We start from the raw sequence: 20,851 nt of genomic DNA, 5'->3' as shown, positions 1-20,851 counted from the left end.
CTTATAAATGTGAGATAGTGAATAATTGATATAACCTTCCTTGAAGCTAAGTAAGAAATGAAATTATTTCTCACCAAATATTCTTCATCATTCAAGTTGAAATCTATCAGCTAAAACCTAATGTCTACCCCAAACTAACTTATGTAGACCAAGCAATAGAAAAGGTTCATTAGCATCTAATGAATGGAATCAAAATACTTTGGTCTATCTAAACATACCTTAGGTTATATTATGATATCCTCATTTTCTTAGGTTATATTTAAATGCATTGATTATAGTATTTTTTTTATTCTATCAATTGCATTAATTATATTATCTGATTTATTTTATTTTACATTAAGGGACCATTTAATTGAATTTATTACATTCATTCTAATTACCAACTAATTTAATTTAGGTTGCATTTAATCCCATTCATTCATTATAATGTCTCATTAATTTTATTAATTATCTTTTAGGTTTCATTCTTCACCCTATGTCTATCATTTTAGATTACAATAATTCATTGCATATTATGTGTCAAGCAATAGTTTATTTTGAGTAGGTTCATCAATTAGACACATTTATTAAATTCCTTTATAGGGTTTATTTCTTAATTTAGTACATTTAGGGAAGTTCACCTAACATTTGTATCTTTTAGGTTCCTTCATTAAGTTCATTTTTTAGTTAGTGTTTAGTGTCATCCAGTGTTCATTATGTGTCATCTATCAAATAACATCTTGTGTATTTTGTACATTCATTTAGAATGAATTCATCATTCACAAATCATTATTTATTAGTTCATTTATTAAATCATTTTCCTATTAAATAATTTACATCATTGTTCATGTAACCATACATAACTATCACATATGTATTTTCCATATTACATTTTGCATCACATCACCATAAAGCATATACATCTCCAAATTTAGATAAAATCATATCAATAGATCAAAATTTAACATATGCATCAATAAGCACATCAATTAAACTCCATCTACTTGCATCCTTGCATCAAAATAATATATAGCTTACATACCTTTAGTCATAAAGTCTCATAGCTACCCTATGCCACACACACATCAATACACCATTACATCATAACAAATGCATCATCATCTAGGTATTCATCCTACATAAAAATAGGTCAATCCATTATTACATCCATAAATATGCATATATATCCATAAAAGAATAAAAATGAAAAAATAGGGTACATGAAACATTAATTCCACCCCAACTTTTCTTCATATATATATAATCCCACAAAAGAATAACCCATAAAAAAAATGTTCATGAAAGAATAAAGTACAGTCTCATGTCTTTCAAATATACATCAATAGATAAAATAAAAGTATTTGACACATAAATTAAATCATGGGTCATGTTCCCCAAAAATAATTATGTCATATCATAATAGAATATATCAAGGCTCATATGTTCCTCCTATGGGGGGTTGTCTCTCCAGGTCCTGTGTGGTAGATTGGGTTGAGTCCTATGTATTGCCCTGGATCAAGGAAACATGTAATGGATCTTGTACAAGGGCACTATATGATACATGTATCATGATAATCCATGTTTGTGGCCTCTCCATGGTGTTATGAACCCCTATACCTATAATTTATGACATAGAACCTAAAACTAGTCTTGCAGTCCTTGTCTCCTATCTCATATCTTTTTGTGAGGCATCTATCCCGAAGCTCTTAGCCTCCTCCATCTAAAATATACCCTAGTTAACTTATGTGACTATGACTATACATTGATTGATGGATTTGTGTTTGTTCTTATGTTTTGTAAGAGGATCCACTGTTACGCCTTCTACCCCTTTTCTATTTACATGTTCCTTTTCCTGTCATTTGAGATCCTCTCAATAACATGCACAAATCTCTCATTTCTTATGGCATGACTACATGGTACATCTCTCTCTCTCTCTCTCTCTCTCTCTCTCTCTCTCTCTCTCTCTCTCTCTCTCTCTCTCTCTCTCTCTCTCTCGCCCCCCTTGCCCCTCCCTCCCTCTCCCCTTTTATTTGTCCCTCTCCTAAAAATGACATCCCACTTATCTAACACCTAAATTCCCTTCTAGTAGACTTAGGTCAAATCTCCCTATAATTTACCCCTCTTTATCATGTGGCCTATGCTAGTTGTGTTCTTAACCCCTGCAACTCACCCTACAAAATGTTATCACTTTTTAAAGCCTAAAATATCTCCTATCATGTGTACTAGAGTAGCTTCCACATCCTATCATGAATAGTCTAAGGTGATGCTAGTTACTCCTTGATTGATTCCCTCCTTAGCCTCTAAAGGACTCACCCCCACTCTCAGATGGTATTTTTGATGGTGTTGTCTCCTATTGTCCATCCCCTTTAAATCCATCTCCATGGCATCTAGCCTTGTGTCATCCTATCCTCTTGTATCTCTATCACCTCCTCATTTTCCTCCAAAATCTACCCTTAGTATCCTTAGTTCTTCTCCTCAAGAAGCCACCCCTATTGCCTCCCTAACCCTTTGCTCTACTCAGGAAACTCTCCCTCTATCTCCTCCTACTATCCCCATTTCCCTCTCTACTATAATCCTCTACTTCCCTAGAAATAGTGTCAAATCTACCCTTTCCATTGTTTATAGTTCTTAAAACCATGTAGTATACTTTTCTATAACATCGGGATCACTTGCCCACCTTGCTTCTCCAACTAAATATGTTGCATCCTCGTCATTGTAACTAATGGCTCATCTCTATGTAGAGGCTGTACAAAATCTCCTCTTGCCTTTCAAGTAACATTTTGGTATTAGTAATCTAGATCTTGCATCCCTATCTAAAACCAAACTATCTAAACACACAATCATCTCTATACTACTCAGCAACATACTTTTAGTGGCTAGTAATGTATGCTAGAGTCATCACATATGGTAAATCTCATTGATATTCCTCCCATAGAACTACTACCATGTATGGTCTCTATGTGATGTCATCTCTAAGGTTGACTAATGTAACTCTCTTGAATCAATATCATCCAGGTGATGATATGTCAATGTTGAATGTATACAATAGCCTCCTATAGCTACCTATCTCTCCTACTAGTTAGTTGGAGTAATAAATCATGCTCCTAGCCCTATACCTATAGTAGTGTTGGTAAACTAATGATTTATCCCTAACCCTCATCAACATGGTACAAGATCTAAAGAAGTATTTTTACAACTCCACCAACATTAGGGTACCATAGGTCATTGATTGCCCTAAGCCTATAATCCACACTATCACTTGTTTCAATTGAAGTGCCACTACTACACCACTACTGTCTAGGGTAACATAACCCCAACCAATTTGAAAATAAAAAAATAAAACATCTTTGTAGCTAACACCTAATCAAGATATTCATCTAAGGATAACTACACATTCCAAAAACTTACTCTCTAATCCTACCCAAATAAGGCTTATACTACCTCAAGCTATGTAGCCTCCCTAGCCACTACCTCAGTCCCTCTAATTGACAAGCAAAAACTTGATAGAAATAATTAGTAGTAACTATCATCTATCTTGTGGGAAAATGAAATGTGGCTATTCAATTTCCACCTCTCTAACATTTTGGTAACCATCACCATGTACCCTTAGGAATAGAGAATCCTTGCCAAGTCTCCTAGATTGATCACATCCACCCATGCCCAGTCAATAAGTGTAAACTATTCTTGCACCCTCAATATGTTCACATGCCAATCCTATCAGGTCAATCTATCTATGGGCCACTACACACACACTAATATAGTTGATCATGTCATCTCTCTTTATCCTTTTATATCCCAAAACCCCTTTTTATTCATAACCATTTATCTATTGTCCCTTCCTTCTGTATTTCTTTGTAGTTCTCATGTTCCCATACTTCCTTTCGTTAATCCCATGGATAGTTCCTTACCCATAATCCTAGTATCTGGGATCATAATCCTACAAAATAGTTTCCTTTCTTTGTGGACTAGTGTTCTTTCTAAAGACCCTAGCATACCCTTCCCTTACTAAGAAAGAACTTGATACCACCAATCCTTCTTGTCCCTATCTATTGAAATGCATTCCTAAAATATGTTCTTCCCTCCCCTACCCTTTGTGTTACCATAAAATAAAATTTCTCTCCCCCAAAATCCTAACCTATCCCTCATTGCTAGGTGGGATCATGATCTCTCCTGGTGCACATGTGCTCCCTCCATTCCTAAGCCTTGCAAGACTGCTAAAACCAAATCTAAAAGATGTAATAAATGCTAGAAAAATGAAATCATAAGGTCAATTATAGGGGCCTACCTTTTGGTCCCCTACCCAATGATGTCTCACCCTCCTCACCACACCCATCTACCATCTTAATTTTCCTCCACATTCCATCATTCTCCTTTCTCTTAACCTCTCAAAAGTCTTTCAAAAGTATCAAAGTGGCTTTGTTATCTGAAGGATACATGCATAAGATGAGACCTCTTTGACCCTCCTAACCTTATAAGGGTCCCTATTAGGGAACCTTTTTTCACTATCTATCCCCTCAGGTGACCTTTTTCTTATCCCATTTCTTCCTAGGATGTTAATTGTGCATTTTAATTACATTTCTAAACCCATTTTCCTGCCCCCTCTCTTCTATCTCTTGGGGTAATTTCTTTTCAACATGTCACCGAAGCCCCTTTTTCTTTCTCAATCGCTTCTCAAGGGGACATCACCTAGGATAAAGAACATCTTTTCACATAGATTGGGACAACTTCATTGCCTTTTATTATTCATGGCATGAAAATGCCAAAACAACTTTGAAATAAAATTATTTTACTTCTATTTCAAAGAGGGGGAAAATGTAGATGTCTAATATGATAACCTAATTCATAAGCTAATTGAGTTCTCTTTTAGGGAATTCTTAATTAATTTATATTAATAATTAATTAATTAATTTCATATCAATAGTTAATTAATTAATTTAATTAACTTTAGCCTAATTAATTATCTAATGGTAATCCTTATCCATTTAATTAAATAAATCCCACTTCTTTCATTTATTGAAATAAATACTATTATTTAATCCAATTAGTTAACTTAATCTTCTGTATTCATCCCTTGATTAAATAAATCTTATTAATCTATTTGAGCACATGGATCCTCACTTTAACCTCTAACCTAGCCCTTCCTAAACTATCTAACCTTTTCTTCTAACACAATCAAATTGTTTCACATACCAATCCCACTTAGTTTACTAACTACACTTGATTAGCTTACTTAACCTTCCACTTATTATATATCCTCCCATCACATCCTCAATAAGCTCCTGCTTTCCCTATAATAATAGCCCTATCACTCCCTAAACATTTTCACAACCTCCACCATGAGGATTAAGAAATCACAACCCAAGCCCATGTCAACTCAAGTCACATTCTCTCCAATCCCAACCTCCACTCCATTTGGAAATTCCCTTACACTATCAACCAAATTCTTACACCTTTGGCCCTTATTCCCTCTTCCCAAAATGCTCATAGTTCTCAAGGCTTGACCTTTGGGTAATTGAGAAAAAAATGTGCCTTTATCTTCCCATTCCCCCATGTCCTTTCAACCTCTCTCCTTGTGACATTTGTAACAAGGATATGAGTTTGAGAAAGCACAATCTATGTGCTTCCCCTAAAATGCATCCTATGCACTTCTCAATTTTGCATGATAGCTTCCATTTCACATCTCACGTGCCAATAAATTGAGATCTTATTTCATTCATTTTCATCCATATTTTATGCCAAGTTATCACATTCCTTTGAGATTCAAAAGCAAGACTCATAGCTCCATAATTCCAAAGTCATTCCAAACCCAATCCTTTGAAGCTTGAGAAATCCTACTTTTAGCGCACATTCATTCTTCTTGGACAAATCTACAAACCAAGAAGGACTTCAAGGTTTAAGAAGGTTTGAACATTCTTAGGCTTATTTGGTGTTTTAAGGCTTTCTTTTGTCTAATCTTATATGTTGTAAAATATTAGTTCATTAAATGTCTGATTTTAGATTCATAACATACACTAGTTTTTGTTGCATGTAATATATAATGTAAATCTTTTTAAAAATATGTTTATTTTCCTTATACTTTTCTTGCTTTTGTCTCTCCAAATATATAGAAAAAGAAATCACAACATATATATTTCCATAAAATGACATATTAACATATTTAAACTTGAGCTAAATATAAGAAGGTAGATTAATATAAATATTTTGATTTCCACAAATATTTTTTATCTTTGTTAAATTAACTTTTAATTTATGATGTTCACATGTAGTTAAAATGTTTGCAAACAAATACAAAATAATTATAATCACATGTTCTCATATAAAAGAAGATCAAGAAACTAATCCAAGTCATTTTTAAAATTAAATTTTAATTTTTTTTTCTCCATTGAAAAATAAGGATGACTAAAATGTCAATATATAAAAATCACAAGTTATAGTAAAATTACTTAACAAGTTATAGTAAAATTACTTAATAATTATTCTTGGACGCTTCCACAAAGTAAATGAGAGATCAAAATCTCAACTTTCTAAACTTAAATTTTGCAAATTATGACCCATTACCATGTCCACACAATAAATAATAATTATACCAACACACGACAATTGGCTTTGATATCATTTTTAAACTATATTTGTATTAATTAAAATAAATAAATTATTATTTACAAAATAAAAAAATATATAATAGAAAATAATAATTTGAAAGTTTTATGGAGCTTTCAAAGAACCACCTTTTAGGATAAGTCCATATTTTTCAAAATATGAACAATACATTCTATCACTTAAAATGTTTTTTCTTCATCTTGTTCAAGCATATTTAATACTTTCTCCATAGTTGGGCATTGTTTCAAATATTGTGAAACACAACGGTCAACAATTGCAAACATATTTTGAATCTTCACATAGGAATCCCATGCCATAATCTTAGATATATACATAAACTTGTTCATCTCTCTTACACTTAAAATTTCTTCTATCCACTATCTAAGAGAATAAATATTATCTATGCATTGCAACTAAAGAGGATCTTTTCCAGTGAGAAGCTTGAGAAGCAACACACCATATGCAAACACATCTGATTCTTTTGTTAGTTTTTGACATTTCATTTGCTCATGATAGTTGAATCCTTTAGTCTTCCATGAAGTAGAGTTTTTACTTAAGAGCATACTAGGTATGAAGTCTGAGATACATGCCTCATTATTTTCATCCAACAAAATATTAGAAGACTTGATATTTCCATGAGCATGATTAGTATGATTATGAATGAACCATAATCCTTTGACTACATTTAAAGCAATTTCTCTACAGATTTCCCAACTCAGACAAAGACTCCCATTGTTTCCTACAAAGATCATAAATAATCAGCTTCAAATATTTTCAAAACAAATAATTTCTCACAAATCTTATAGATACTTAATGTGCCATACTTTTAATACAAAACAAAACTTCACTATCTAAAATTAGAAAAATAAGACAATTTATTTATAAAACCTAAATTCATTATGGTAATTTTTTTTTTAATATTACTATTAATAACTATTATTTAATTGAAAATAAATGCTTAATTTTTAATATCTACAAATTTATTTAGAACAAATTTGAAGGTGTAAACTGAACGGTCTTCTTTTACTTTTTTACTCATAAAATACTTGACTACAATTTCAAAATATTTATTAACAAGATGTATATCCTCTCAAGATAGAATATGTTTTAGTTCATAATATATATTAACTCCTTATATCCCACAGTATAATATCTATTAGCTAGTTTAAAAAAGTGAAGGGCTTGCTTCATTTTTTAATCAACGATAATTATCATCATTTCTAGTTTTTACTAATTTTATAACTTTTAAGATACATCCATTATAATTTGGGGAAAAAAAAACATTTTCTAATATATGATGTTCATCTCATAAAAAATCTAAACATAATCTAATTTGTCTTCATAAAAATGATAGGTTGTTCAATTACAAGAATTTATTTAGTCTAATGAGATGTTATTCACTTCTCTTTAGTTACCTATTGGTAACTTATACTTTTGGTAACTTCTATTTTAGAGTGAAAAATGATGATGGGTTTAGAGTGTGATAGTTTTTCTAGATAAATGTTAATTATTTTACATCTTCCTAAATAAAATTTTGTACTGCCTTATTAAAGGTGTTGAATATTGATGGTCATATATAATTTTAGATATAAATAGTTTCTTGAAGAAGGGTCATGATTTAATTTTCAAGGACTTTTAAATAAGTTTCAACGGGAAATTCATTTTACTAGTGAAAGTAATAAGAAGTTCATGTGCATTTTCATAGCCATAACTTACTTCACTAGATAAGTAGAATCTATTCCCACGAGGAGGAATATGGTGACATGGCAATGAATGCTATTACTAGATTATATTATAGAAAAGGTTGGTGTTCCAAAAAAAATCATAGCTAATAATGCAAAATGTTATAGATTATTAAAATTTAATAATTTATTTTATTTGAGCTCATTAATGGGCAAGTGAGAATTGATTCTTCATAGGAAAAGTAAGATGTACATTGGATGCCACCATAACTTGGTTCAACTAAGATCAAATTTGATGGGGCATCAAAGGGTAATTTGGGTCCTTCAAGTATTGGTGTAGCAACCAAAACAAAGGATGAGAGCCTTCTGGCATTCTAATTTAAAGGAACCTTAGATGGAATGATTAACCAAGTGGAATGCTTGGTTGAAGTTGAAGCCGTGAAGTTGGGATCTTGTCTAGGAGTTCAAAAACTACATCTAGAAGGTGCATCTAGAAGGTGACTCCTTAATTGTGGTAAATGGTGTGTGAGAGGATATATGGATACCTAGTATTTGGACAAATATATTAAATAGATCAAAATTCTCCTCAATAATGTTGAAGACTTCAAAGTTTCTCATGTCCCTAGGGGTGCTAATTCACAAGCATATAAGCTATCAAACATAGGGGTGGTGGGTTCTCTTAAAGATGAATTTGTACTAATGGAATTTTTAGTGCCATATCATTATTTGACCTAGACATGTAACTAAATTGGGTGATCTGGGATGATGAGTATACCATACATAGCTTGTAGTCCCACGTATGATCACAAATATTCTTCACACGATCGAAGCGTGTCATATCTATGAAATCTTGTGGGAATCTACACCACACTAGTATGACATTGATTGTGTTATTAAGGCCCTCAAAAAGTTATGATGTTGAATTCGTGCTTGGTATATTTTCATACATTAGGGAGACCTCTTTATTCAAATGGAGGAAGGATAACTAGTTGGCTATCTTGAAAGGACAATTTTATGTATGGGCTCGTGTGACACATTGAATCAACATCATGTAAGTGTCATGCTCAAACTCTCTAGAGACTCATGGTGGTTTTAAATCTCACTTCTTTGCATCAATTTCATTCATGGTTTACAAGAATTTGAGGGCTAAGGTTTGGTGATCAAGAATGGAAGCAAACTTTTGATTAAAGACTATAGGCTAAATCTCATCTTTCAAGGGTGCAATCTCTTTCAATCATTTATGTAATATGTTCAAATTCGATGATGATCTCTTTTGGGAATCTATCTAGTTGATCTTTGGTGTGTAGCATTTGAATAATGATCTTAGGCCGCAATCAAACTTAGATATTTCCTCTCTTTTTCTGGCACTAGGGTTGATGGTCATAGATTTGAAGATGGAAATCAGGCTAGTGGCTCAAGATTTCTTGGAATCTAAGTGGGGTGTTGTAGAAAATAAAACTTGGCATTTTTGTTTTGTTTTTTATCCATGCTTTATAGATAAAGCTTCTTTTCTTAGTGCATAAGCTAACTAAGGAATACTTATAATTTTTTTAAGTTTTATTCTTTCCCCCCCCTTTACTTTATGTTTTGAGGAAGCCTATATTATTGCAAGTATTTCATTGTAATTAAGAGAACTTTCATTTTTCATCTTCTATTCTGAATTTTTTCTTTCTATAATTTTATATATTTTTCTATCATTCTAGCTAGATTACTTGCTGGTTAAGCTAAAATCTTACATGGCATCAGAGCTTAGGGTGCTAGAAAGAAGAATAAAATTTCTTTTGCAGGTATAGAAGATTAGAGCTCAAAAGGAATGAAATCTTCTTTTCCTTGAAGGATTTCTCTTACTCAATTTTGTGTATTCATGAGATGAGATAAAGTTTCAAGGGACTTAATCATGTATTCTAGCAATTATTCTCATCATTATGTTGTCAAGCTGACCTTAGAGAACTATTTATCTTGGAAAGAAGGGATAAATAATCATTGTCTTGAGTAGGATCTACTACCTTATCTCCTTGGACATGTTCTTGAGCCAATCAATTTTGAGCAGAAAAATGCATGGTTGAAGAGTAATGATGTATGGTCTATGGACTAATATGTCTTACTATTTCTAAGGATATTATACATCATATAGAGAACATTGAGTGCCCTTTCATTTCTTGGACCATCATCCAACTATTGTATGTAGATACTAGTTCTTCATCTGAAAGTGATGTTTCTTTGAAAGATCAAGCTTGTATGGATGATGCCGAGATTTCCATTGCCCCATCTTCTGTGAAAACATCATATTTAGATGATCAATTTGTTGATACATCATCTATTGTTGCTTCTTAAAATTTCAAAGTGCTTCATTGAAAGCCTCTAATGATTCTTTGCAATAAGATCATTTATGTCTTTTGGATTCAATTGAATGGGATCAATTTCTACCTAACATATCCTTTTTGTTTGTAGAATCCCTTATTTCAGATCGAGATGACACTATTGACATCATACATATTCTTTTTGAAGAGGGTGATTCTTCTTTAGTTGTTGTGGGGGATCCTTCTTATGCTCTTTTTCACTCTCTATATTGGGTAAAAGTACAAAGCTATGCCACCTTTCAAGCTGACTTATTAGAACAACTAAATTTGAGTATTTATATCTAAAAATCATTTTTTTTTCGAACATACAATCTAGATAAATTCATTCTAGCTAAGTTATATATGGTCTCACACTTTTCCAATTGGAAATGCCTATTAAATGCATGTTTTATACTAGTTTGTATCTAATTACCAAAAAAATAAATTATTTCAGAAAAGTGGCGTTTCATTAACTACATATAAACACCATTTTATAGAGCTCAGAGTCAAGAATATTCTCATATAAATTTTATAGTGTTTTAATTAGATATAGTATATTGTAATTAAAAAATTCTACAAGCACGTATTTTAACACTCGAAAAGATGTCAACTTCAAGAGAAAGAATAAAATATTAAATCATATTAAAAAAATTAAAAATTATATAACGTTCTAGAGGAGAGAGTCCTCTTCTAGAATATATAATTTTTCTTCTGGTTAGAATAGATTTGTTTTGAAAAATGTGGTGGGAGATGAAAACTATCGATTTCAGGTGAGTTGAAGTTTCAATCCTTATAAAAGAGAAAATATAGGTCTAAAGCTGATTTTTATTTTTGGATGTCCTAGCTATATATATTATCTATAACATAGTCTGAGATCAAAAGAAAATAATTTTATTTCCATATAGTTTTGTGGTGGGAACTAGACCCCTAATTTTTAGTGTTTTTCAGTAGCTAAAAAATTATATAAAAATTAGGAAAACATATTGATTCTTAATCCAAACAATTATTAAAAATTCTAATCCTAAACTTCATCAATTTCTACACATTTCATTAGTTTACTTCATTTTCAAATTCAAAATAATAATTCCAATTTTATGTCATTGAAGGTGAATAGGTATACTTTTGTTAGCCTTTTCCTTTACAAAAGGGTGACACAGGTTTGTGCTTTTACCCTATTATCATTCCTTGTAGTTTGATATGAGTGTGGATACTTTGACACAATATTATAAGGAGATCTATTTTCCTTCTAAGAAGATATTTGATTCTTTGGACTATTATCTATATTGGTCTTCATCACATTTTAGTTTTTCATATTTAGTAGTGCCTGATTTCATTATGACAACTTTCACCATGGAGACAACTGAGCATATTATAGATACATGTATCTTGTGTTTTTTTCCTATATATTGCTTTAAGGAATGGAGAGATTGCATTTGTACATATTTGGTTTTATTTCTTTTTAAAGGGAGGAATGTTGTTCGACGATCATGCAACATCTTGTACATCCATTTTTTAGCATCTATCATTTAGTACATTTTGTGGAGGGATCTATTGTCTCTTCCATCTCACTTTCTATGAGACCTTCTTAGGATGAATGATACTGCAACATAGTTCCTGCCATGTAGATTTAGTGCATATTTTGAGGTTTTTTTTTTTCCTACTAGGTTTTCCCACTTTCCTCTTTCTTTTTCTTAGGCTTTTATCTCCTTAGTTAGACTTGGGGGAGGGGGGGCAGTTTAGAAAATAAAACTTAGCATGTTTTTTGTTTTCTATCCATGCTTTATGGATAAAGCTTCTTTTCTTAGTGTGTAAGCTAACTAAGGAATACTTCTTTTTTTTTGAGTTTTTTTCTTATTTTTCCTCTACTTTATGCTTTGAGGAAGCCTATATTATTGTAATTAAGAGAACTTTCATTTTTCATCTTTTTTTTTTTTCTGAATTCCTTCTTTCTACTACTGCATCTTTTGTTCTATCATTCTAGCTAGATTATTTGTTAGTTAAGCTTAAATTTTATAGGATGTTGGGGTCGAGGATGTTGTGTAGCAAGCTAAGATTGGGTTATCCCTGCACATTGGTAGCCATCCATGGCGTATGATAGGTTTTGGGTAAGATGTATTCTAGCCACTCTTGATTTGGTCTTCAGCAAACCCTCTTGTAGTTCACATGACAATAGCTTGACATAAATGGTGGAAGATTAGGTTCTACTTGTCCTCTTTGGCCCAAGCCAGGGCTCTTGCCTTTGTTCCCAACCCTCATTAGAGAAATTCTATAATGATAAGATCCACAGTGAAGAAAGATGAGTTGGGATGGCCCTCAGTGCATCACCAAATTCCCCTCAGGTGGTCTTAGGTAGGCCGAGTTGAATCCTTTGATAGTGCTAAGGTCTGTGGTGGTAAAGGAAAGTTTGTGGATGGTGTTTCTATTCCTAAATTCTCTCAGGATGATGTATCCAAGTGGTTCAAATGACCACTTTTCCTTTGATTTTGGTGGTTAAGGTGTGTCTAGTTTTTGAGTTTTTGGTTTTTGTGGGTTTTCTTGGCTGTGTCTAATGTTTGTAACCCTAATCACATTTTGGCTTATATGGCTTGTGATCTGACATAGTTCTATGAATTTTTAGGTGGTTATTGTTGTGTGAGTTAGTTTTGTCAAGGCCCATGTGGCAATCCTAATGTAATACTCTCAGTTTGATATTAATATGATATGAACTATTACCAATATAATTTTTTTAAAATTTGAGAATGGAACCACTACATCTAACTCTTCTTCATAACACTCATAATAGAATATGTAATCTAAGTCAAGTAATAATAACTTAATGAAGATCATCAATAGAGTATATGGCCAAAACAAGAAATCATTTAACTCCTAGATGAGGCATCCTATTGGGAAGATAATATAAGACTAAATAAATATTATTCTAGTTCACCTTTTGAGATGGTTTATAGTGTTGGTTTTATACTACACATTGATAATTTATATAGTTAATTTAATTCACTGATTGAGATGGTTTATAGTGTTGATTTGATACTACTCATTACTAATTTATAGGCCAATTTGAGAAAATTGTAGGATCATTTTGTTGTTTAGGCACAATAGGAGAATAAGAAGGGATAAAATTGTTAGAATAAACGTACTTTAATCCTTCTTAAGTTTACTTAGGGAGTATCATTACTTAGTAAGATAAATATGATTTATTAATATTTGTATTGCATCAATATATATAGTTGAGTTGACAATAGTTGGTCCTTATCTACTCTACCTACTCCCTCATCCCATTGGGGAACATTTCATTTTTCATGCCCTTAATTCTCTTGCCTCTTACCTATAAAAGTCTAAAGCTATGTCATACTTTGGGCCAACTTATCAACACAAATGAATTTAGAATTTCTAACTAATTTTTTTTGATGAATAGTCCTTTTCTATTAATAAATAATATACTTAGTTACAATTCACAAAAAAGGGCCGAGGGATACAAGATCACCCCGCAAAAGTTCACATGGCTGAAGCTGGAATCAACATCTACTCATCAAAAAAAAAAAAAAAACATATAAGAAGTGTTGCCCCACTTTCATCCTCTAATCGATTAGCAAAAGTGAATACTCGTGTTATAGTGAGATGAGTGAGTTCTTAGTTTTGGTTGAGTCCGAGTCTAAATATTTTGATTTGTTTTTACCAAATAGTTTTGCCGTCATTACTTGTCCCATACTGACCTTAATAGTGGGGACATTATAGTTTAATAACTTAATTTTTCTATATTCTATTTGGACATTGGCTTTCAGATTTTTCTTTTAATTGACCCTTATAAATTAAACTATTTTTGTAATAGCATAACAATTATCGCAATTTTTTCAAGGACAACTACTCTTATGAAAATAATTCTATGATAATAAAGAAATGTTGGCAAATATTGTGAACAATTGATGCAAATCAAGGACCAAAGTTTAAGTTCACTTGATTTAATAGTAAAATTTATGTTGTAGACATATAAATGATTTTAAAATTCTACAATTAAAAAAATTGTAGAAATATAATCAATAGGCTAAAGCTGGAATTTAAACTTAAAGCATATATAAATCACCATATATGATCGAAGTAAGCATGATAAGATACTAAATCTTAGCAAATGTTGCCTATGTTAAATCTTATAAGATGTTTCATACTAGAAGAAAGAGATACTAGCATAAACATGATTCGACAAAACAAGAAATAAATACTCTAGATATATATGACACTTTCATTAAAAAAATTCTACTAAAATAAATTACGTGCGTATTAAATATGCGAAAGGCAAGGCAACTTTACATACCATGAAGTAAATGGTGGAGACTTCATTTGGGAAAGTAATTCTGCACCGCAAATTTGGACTCTGGCGAATAATGATAGGCCACGTTTCTGTGCTTCAACTTCGCTGAAAGCTCCATCGCTTTTACAAAGTTTTCTCTTGGTCAGACGTCCGCGGGCAATGCCTTCACGACTACAACACGGTTTTTACTAGAGGGATTCTGAATGAAGTCCCAAGAGCATTGGCGCGGGGCCCCAACGGCAGAGGAGAAGCACCACCAAAATCATGCAACTCAAACTTCTCTGCACCCTCAATAAAAATCATCTCTCTACGCCACCTGGAGAGAAATTCTGGTTTTTTAGCTCAGCCCTTTTTAACTGATCTCTTACATGAAAAATATTTTATGTGGGAGTTGGAGATGTAAGCGAATATTTGGGTATAGCAGCTTCTAGTCTCCTCTTCCTTGCTAATTGCTTTTGCCATATCTATAAGAATGCTGTTCATCTTGAATTTACTGTCATCATCTATGCTTGTGAGCGATTTGAGCTCAAGATTAAGTATAGCCATATTCGGATCCCAGTTCAACCTTTTCCAGTGCCGGATCCCATGCTCTATCTCTTTACCTACGTATGAGCGAGCAATATGCAAGAAGATTTTTCTCTCTTGAAAAGTTAGTTTGTCGTAAGAAGGCCTGAGCGCTCTATAAATGCCTTGATGACAGATGCTCTGCGGTGTGCTCAAGGCTTCATTCCAACATTCGGGACTCTCCTTTTTGTCCCGCAATTCATCTCCCACAACTTCAAGAGCCACCGGCAATCCACCACAGGCTCTTACAATCCTTTTAGATTGTTGGACATACTGTGCCTCTGGTTGAGGACTCAAAAAAGCATGCAAACTGAACAAACGCAGACCCTCGTCATCCTCTATTCCCTCCATCTTGTAAATTTCCTTTATTTGTGCCATGTTCAATACATGTTTATTGGGAGTTGTAACAATTATTCTGCTGCCCGGGCCTGCCCAATTTCCCCCTGCTAGAATCTCCAGCTGCTGGCTATCGACAACGTCATCTAAAACTACAAGTACGCGCTTCAGAGCAGAAACCTAGTTTCAATAATCACAATTAGAAGTAGCCATACATACAAATCGAGCATTTTATTGAAGAAAGAACTGAAACCAAAAAATATATTACATGTTGTAGAATCTGTAAACAGGGAAAGACCAAGCGAAAAAAAACACAGAACAAACAAAGAGAATACACAAAAATTATAGATTTTACACATACAAATGAATCTTTATTCATCTCTCATGTGATTACATATTGCAGGCTGCAGTGTATCAGAGGATTTGCGGATGTATAAAAGGGAAGAATGAGGTGGCTGAAACGAAGAACCTGTGGTAGAAATGGCAAGGAGCATATTACAAACTAAGGGTTTTAACAACTCTTACTGAACAGATGTATAAAGCATGGTATCAGAAAAGAAGTAGAGATCAGTTTATGTATCGTTTAAATTGTTGTAAGAAGTAGTTAACTGTAGGATTGTCATCGTAGGCTTCTAAACAGCATAACTTTTCGTTTTCCAATAAAAAAGAATGCTGTAATATCTTTCAACAATGTATTCTGCAATAAAAACAAGTTTGTTGCCTTGAAACAGAGCATACTCTGTTCTGAAACAGAGTTTAATGTTTATTTTATTTTATTTGTTGTTTTGAATCTGCTTGGCACCCCTGTTCGGTTTCTACACATTCTTCTGGTGTTATACCCAAATTACAAATGCTTTCTAATTTAATAAGAGATTGTTTTACCTCTGAACGAATTTCATCTGGAGCATCAAAACCACAGTTCTTCCTCGAGTAAAGGTCTTTGATTTGTTGTCCTTTTAACTCCTTTAGCCCATCCCTGTACTGGCAGTAAGTGCTCACGTCTGATAGAAAACAATAGGCATCAAATTTTTGTAAGATACGATTGAAAACCGCTTTGGCCATTGTAGTTTTGCCAATGCCATCAAGACCCCATATGCCCACTTTAAGCACATCTTCTGTGTTGTCAATGTTGAGCAGACTTATCACTTCTTCTGTCCTATCCAGTTGCACATGATGCTCTGGTAGCTTTTGATATGGCAATTTACCCAGTTCCCTGGCAACGTCGGAGACGACCCGTCTTACAAGCCTGCCTTCGTATCCATATGTGCTCTCCAGAGTCCACCCGTTGATTTTCGACACTTTCTTCAACGACTCCCCCCACTGCTCGATCTCCAAAAGGGGATATCGACCCTTACAGATGTGCTCTTTTAACGCCTCGCTGTATGGGTTTCTCTCACATTCTGCTCTGGCTAATTGGCTCTCTGACGTCTCAGCATCTGCGATTTGTTCACCGGGCGCTTTTGATTGGGTGTGCGCGTGTCGAACCTGGTGCGGGTGGACGTCGTAAAAGAGCGGTTTGATGCGCGCTTTGCAATCGCACATGTGCGCGAGCTCCTGCAGACACCACGCTGACGAAGCATAATTCCTGCTAAAGATGATTATGCAGATAGCGCTATCCTCAATTGCCCGCTTCAAGGCCTCGTCAATACACTCTCCCTTTTCCATGCTTCTCTCGTCCCAATAAACTTTTAGCCCTGCATCAGTTAAAGATTCATATAGGTGGTCCACAAAAGTTTTACGAACTTCGGGTCCTCTGAAGCTCAGGAAAATATCGTACTTTTTCAGTGAGGATTCTAATTCCATGACGAAACGAAACGCTTCTGGGCAGCGTTTGTTCAAAAGAAACGATCTAGCATGACGATCAGTATGCGAAATGGCGATAAATTCGCATACTTCTATTCAAATACTATCAACGTTGAGCTGAAAGAGGACAAATCCTTGGGTAGGATCGCTCCCTCGAGGCGATGCATCAATCTAAACGGAATTCCCGAGATGATATAAGAGTATTAATACATTTAAAATGGCGACAACATTTAGTTGAACCTTAAACTTCAGTCTAATTTTGTTTCTACTTTTATTGCTTTACTAAATAAATAAATAAAATTGGATTTTATTATTGGAAGATATCATTTACGTCGAACAAGTTCAAGTGGAAATTCCTGTGTTCGATTGTCTTTAATATATATAATTTTTTTTCATAATACTATTTTAGTATCTTGTTAGTCTCTATCAATATATAGGCAAGGGAACTAATGTTTTCACTAGACCCCTCTATCTATTAATTTGTGTAGTTTCCAAAACTTCAATTTCTTAAGTTTGACAAAGCTTTTATTTTTAAATTAATTTATGTTAAATTATTCCAGTTTTTTAATTGGTCCCTTGCACTTTTTCTGCGAGTTTTGTTATTTTTCATCTTATAAAAATAAGAAAAAAATTCAATTGAGAGCATTAATTACTTTAATAGCTACCATTCACACCATGTAAAGAATGCACTCCAAGCTTGTCCAGATTGAATCTTCACCATTCACGTACAATTTCCATTAATATTTTTGAAGGAGGCTATCATTGCCATTAGCAACAAAGCTTTTAACTTTGACCTTCAAAAAAGTTGTAGTGTTTCAAAACGACTACAGTAAATGAGGAGTGTTATGTCTGTTACATTATTCGCATCAAATTTCTTTTTAGAAAAAGTGATTGCATGTGTTAATCGACTAAAAGATCTTTCCAAATTTCCATAAAACCTTTTGTGGCCTCCACCCTACCCTATGTGTAATGAAAATTTAAATTTTATGAATAAATGTTTGGGAGTGATAGCTATTGTTTTCTAGCTGACGGAACCATAAAAAATAAGGACCATTATAAATGCTAACATTTTGACAAAGATTCAATTATTATTTTCTTGTTAGTAATTTAGAATTTAAATTTATGTATTTGATCAATTTGTGAAAATGTGATAATTAATGTTTCTTTGAAAGGTTATTGAATCAATATTGTTCAATATTTTATTTATTTCACTTTAAATGGGTACAATATCTTATACTTATTCCTAAAAGTATTAATAATATCATTTATGTATATGAAATACATTAATTGTAATAGTATTATTTAATTATATCTTAATAAATTTTAAAAATATATTTAAACCTCCAATCAATTGAAAAACAATTCCATAGTCAATCTTCTCGGTTATAACTTTTTAATCTAATCTTATTTATTATTACATTTAATATAAACCATAAAATTAAATATATTCTTCTTTATAAGTCTTTTAGCAATCTTTTTCCCACAAGATCAGTAAATGGAGCTGGTAAACTGGTATTGAATTTTTCACAACTAATTCATGTTAATCTTTTCAAAAAGGAAATCTTCATGTAACCAAAATAAACTTAATATCTAAAAATGGTTTTTGCATTTTTAAATTCCACAAGGCAGGGACTTGTGCTCTCCCAGACTAGCTCTTGTTATTAAAGCTTTTAAAAGTCTCATCTTCACTAGAGGTGAGTGACTATCTTTAAAATATCAATGAAGATGCAATTAATTTTCCAATCGAGATATTCTTGACTCTTATTAGAAGAGAACATGCTTAATTAAGATGGTCACAAGCTACTCACTATAATTCTACTCCCCCCTTAACTTCTAGTGGTGGGGCTACTAGCTAACAAGACACCACTCTAGCAACTTCTTTGAGGCGACATTTATTATTTCTCTTTTGTAAGATAATATTGAAGATAAACAAAATGGTAATATTCAAGATAGTAATGATGGTTAGGGGAAACTATATTGCCTCATACAACACTTCATAATAAGGTGGTTAATAACTCATGTGAACCTTTGCCATACATTATAGGCCAAAATGATTGTTGCTATAACAATAGATCAACGGGTTTATCCTTAATATCTATCTCCCAATGAAAACAAAGAGATATAACCTGAAAATGAATGGTTGTGCAATGAATATCAAATGGAGATATTTCATGCCAAGAATAGGCAACATTTTGTATCATTCTAGCAAAACAATATTTGCTATAGTTCAATCAAAATAGATTTTGTTTCATGCAAAATGATCGGTGAGGGTTCATGTTTCCATACGAGAGAGGTGACTGATAATATGTAAGCCGTTTATAACCACTAATTTCCTTGAAGATGATCAAGCAATGATGTGGCATTTAATTTGCCCACAAATATGCTTTTAACTTGGCATTTAAATTAAGAATAATATAGCAGCTTTTGTAACAGTAAATTTGCATTCAACTTGCTTCAATAACTTCCTAATCACTACTAGTTAATAAAGGAAAAAGCATAGCAGGAAATAGGAAGATATATAGGCGACAAGAAGAGTCATAGCTCATAATAAAAAATGTTAGATAAATACAATCATATCTTATTTATTCACATATTCTATCTAATAACTATATTAAATATTACTCATAAAATGCTCTCATTAGGATTCACTTGAAAATCTTAAACCCCATTCATGTATGGGTCAACTTAGAAGATTGAAATATATCTTCTTCTCTCTACTACTTCTATTATCAATTAATCATTTATAATATTTTTAATGTATTTTGAGTTATATCATCATTGAACATTTGTGAAGTCATTAACTTCATATAATTTTCAATATATATAAGTATTACATTTTAATTAATAACATACAAAATATTGGTAAAACATAGAATAAAATTAAAATTATTAATTTTTTATAATGTTTTAATTTGCATGCTTCATAGTCAACCCTACCTCTATTTTTAAAGCTATAGGTATTACACCAAAAAAAAAATCTTTAGTCAATAGCTCAAACCTTTTTTAGATGTACCACAAAACTATCAATTGCACTTAAGATGTGGTAAGTACGCTGAAGATGCTTATAAAGTCATTTAGGGAAAATTTTGGTCTATATTTTGCATACATTTGTCTAGTTCATGTTGCCTATTTATAGTCTAATTATAAATTAATGTTGTGTGTGTAGCAAATCTCTCAATGGGGAAGTTGTATCTTCAAATCAAGTGTGCATCCATTTATTAATAATCAAAAGGGTCATATCATGT

General features: G+C 32.6%; 1 protein-coding gene across 1 annotated transcript in view; it reads right to left on the bottom strand.

Annotated features, from left to right (window-relative positions):
* Window positions 1–15,245: 15,245 nt before the first annotated feature.
* LOC149570728 (TMV resistance protein N-like) overlaps window positions 15,246–20,851 on the bottom strand; it is a 10,326-nt gene continuing 4,720 nt past the window's right edge. Inside the window, exons 4-6 of the mRNA XM_089817261.1 lie at window positions 16,686–17,698; window positions 16,450–16,500; window positions 15,246–15,983 (exon numbers count right to left, since the gene is read on the bottom strand). Of these exons, the coding sequence (XP_089673387.1) occupies window positions 15,246–15,983; window positions 16,450–16,500; window positions 16,686–17,698 (1,802 nt within the window). The remainder of the gene's footprint in view (window positions 15,984–16,449; window positions 16,501–16,685; window positions 17,699–20,851) is intronic.

Source organism: Cupressus sempervirens, chromosome 3 (assembly GCF_028749045.1).
Source record: "Cupressus sempervirens isolate cs-2001-9-10 chromosome 3, ASM2874904v1, whole genome shotgun sequence".
Classification (NCBI taxonomy): domain Eukaryota; kingdom Viridiplantae; phylum Streptophyta; class Pinopsida; order Cupressales; family Cupressaceae; genus Cupressus; species Cupressus sempervirens.
Note: the sequence above shows the minus strand (reverse complement) of the source record. Positions and strands in the feature narration are given on the sequence as shown.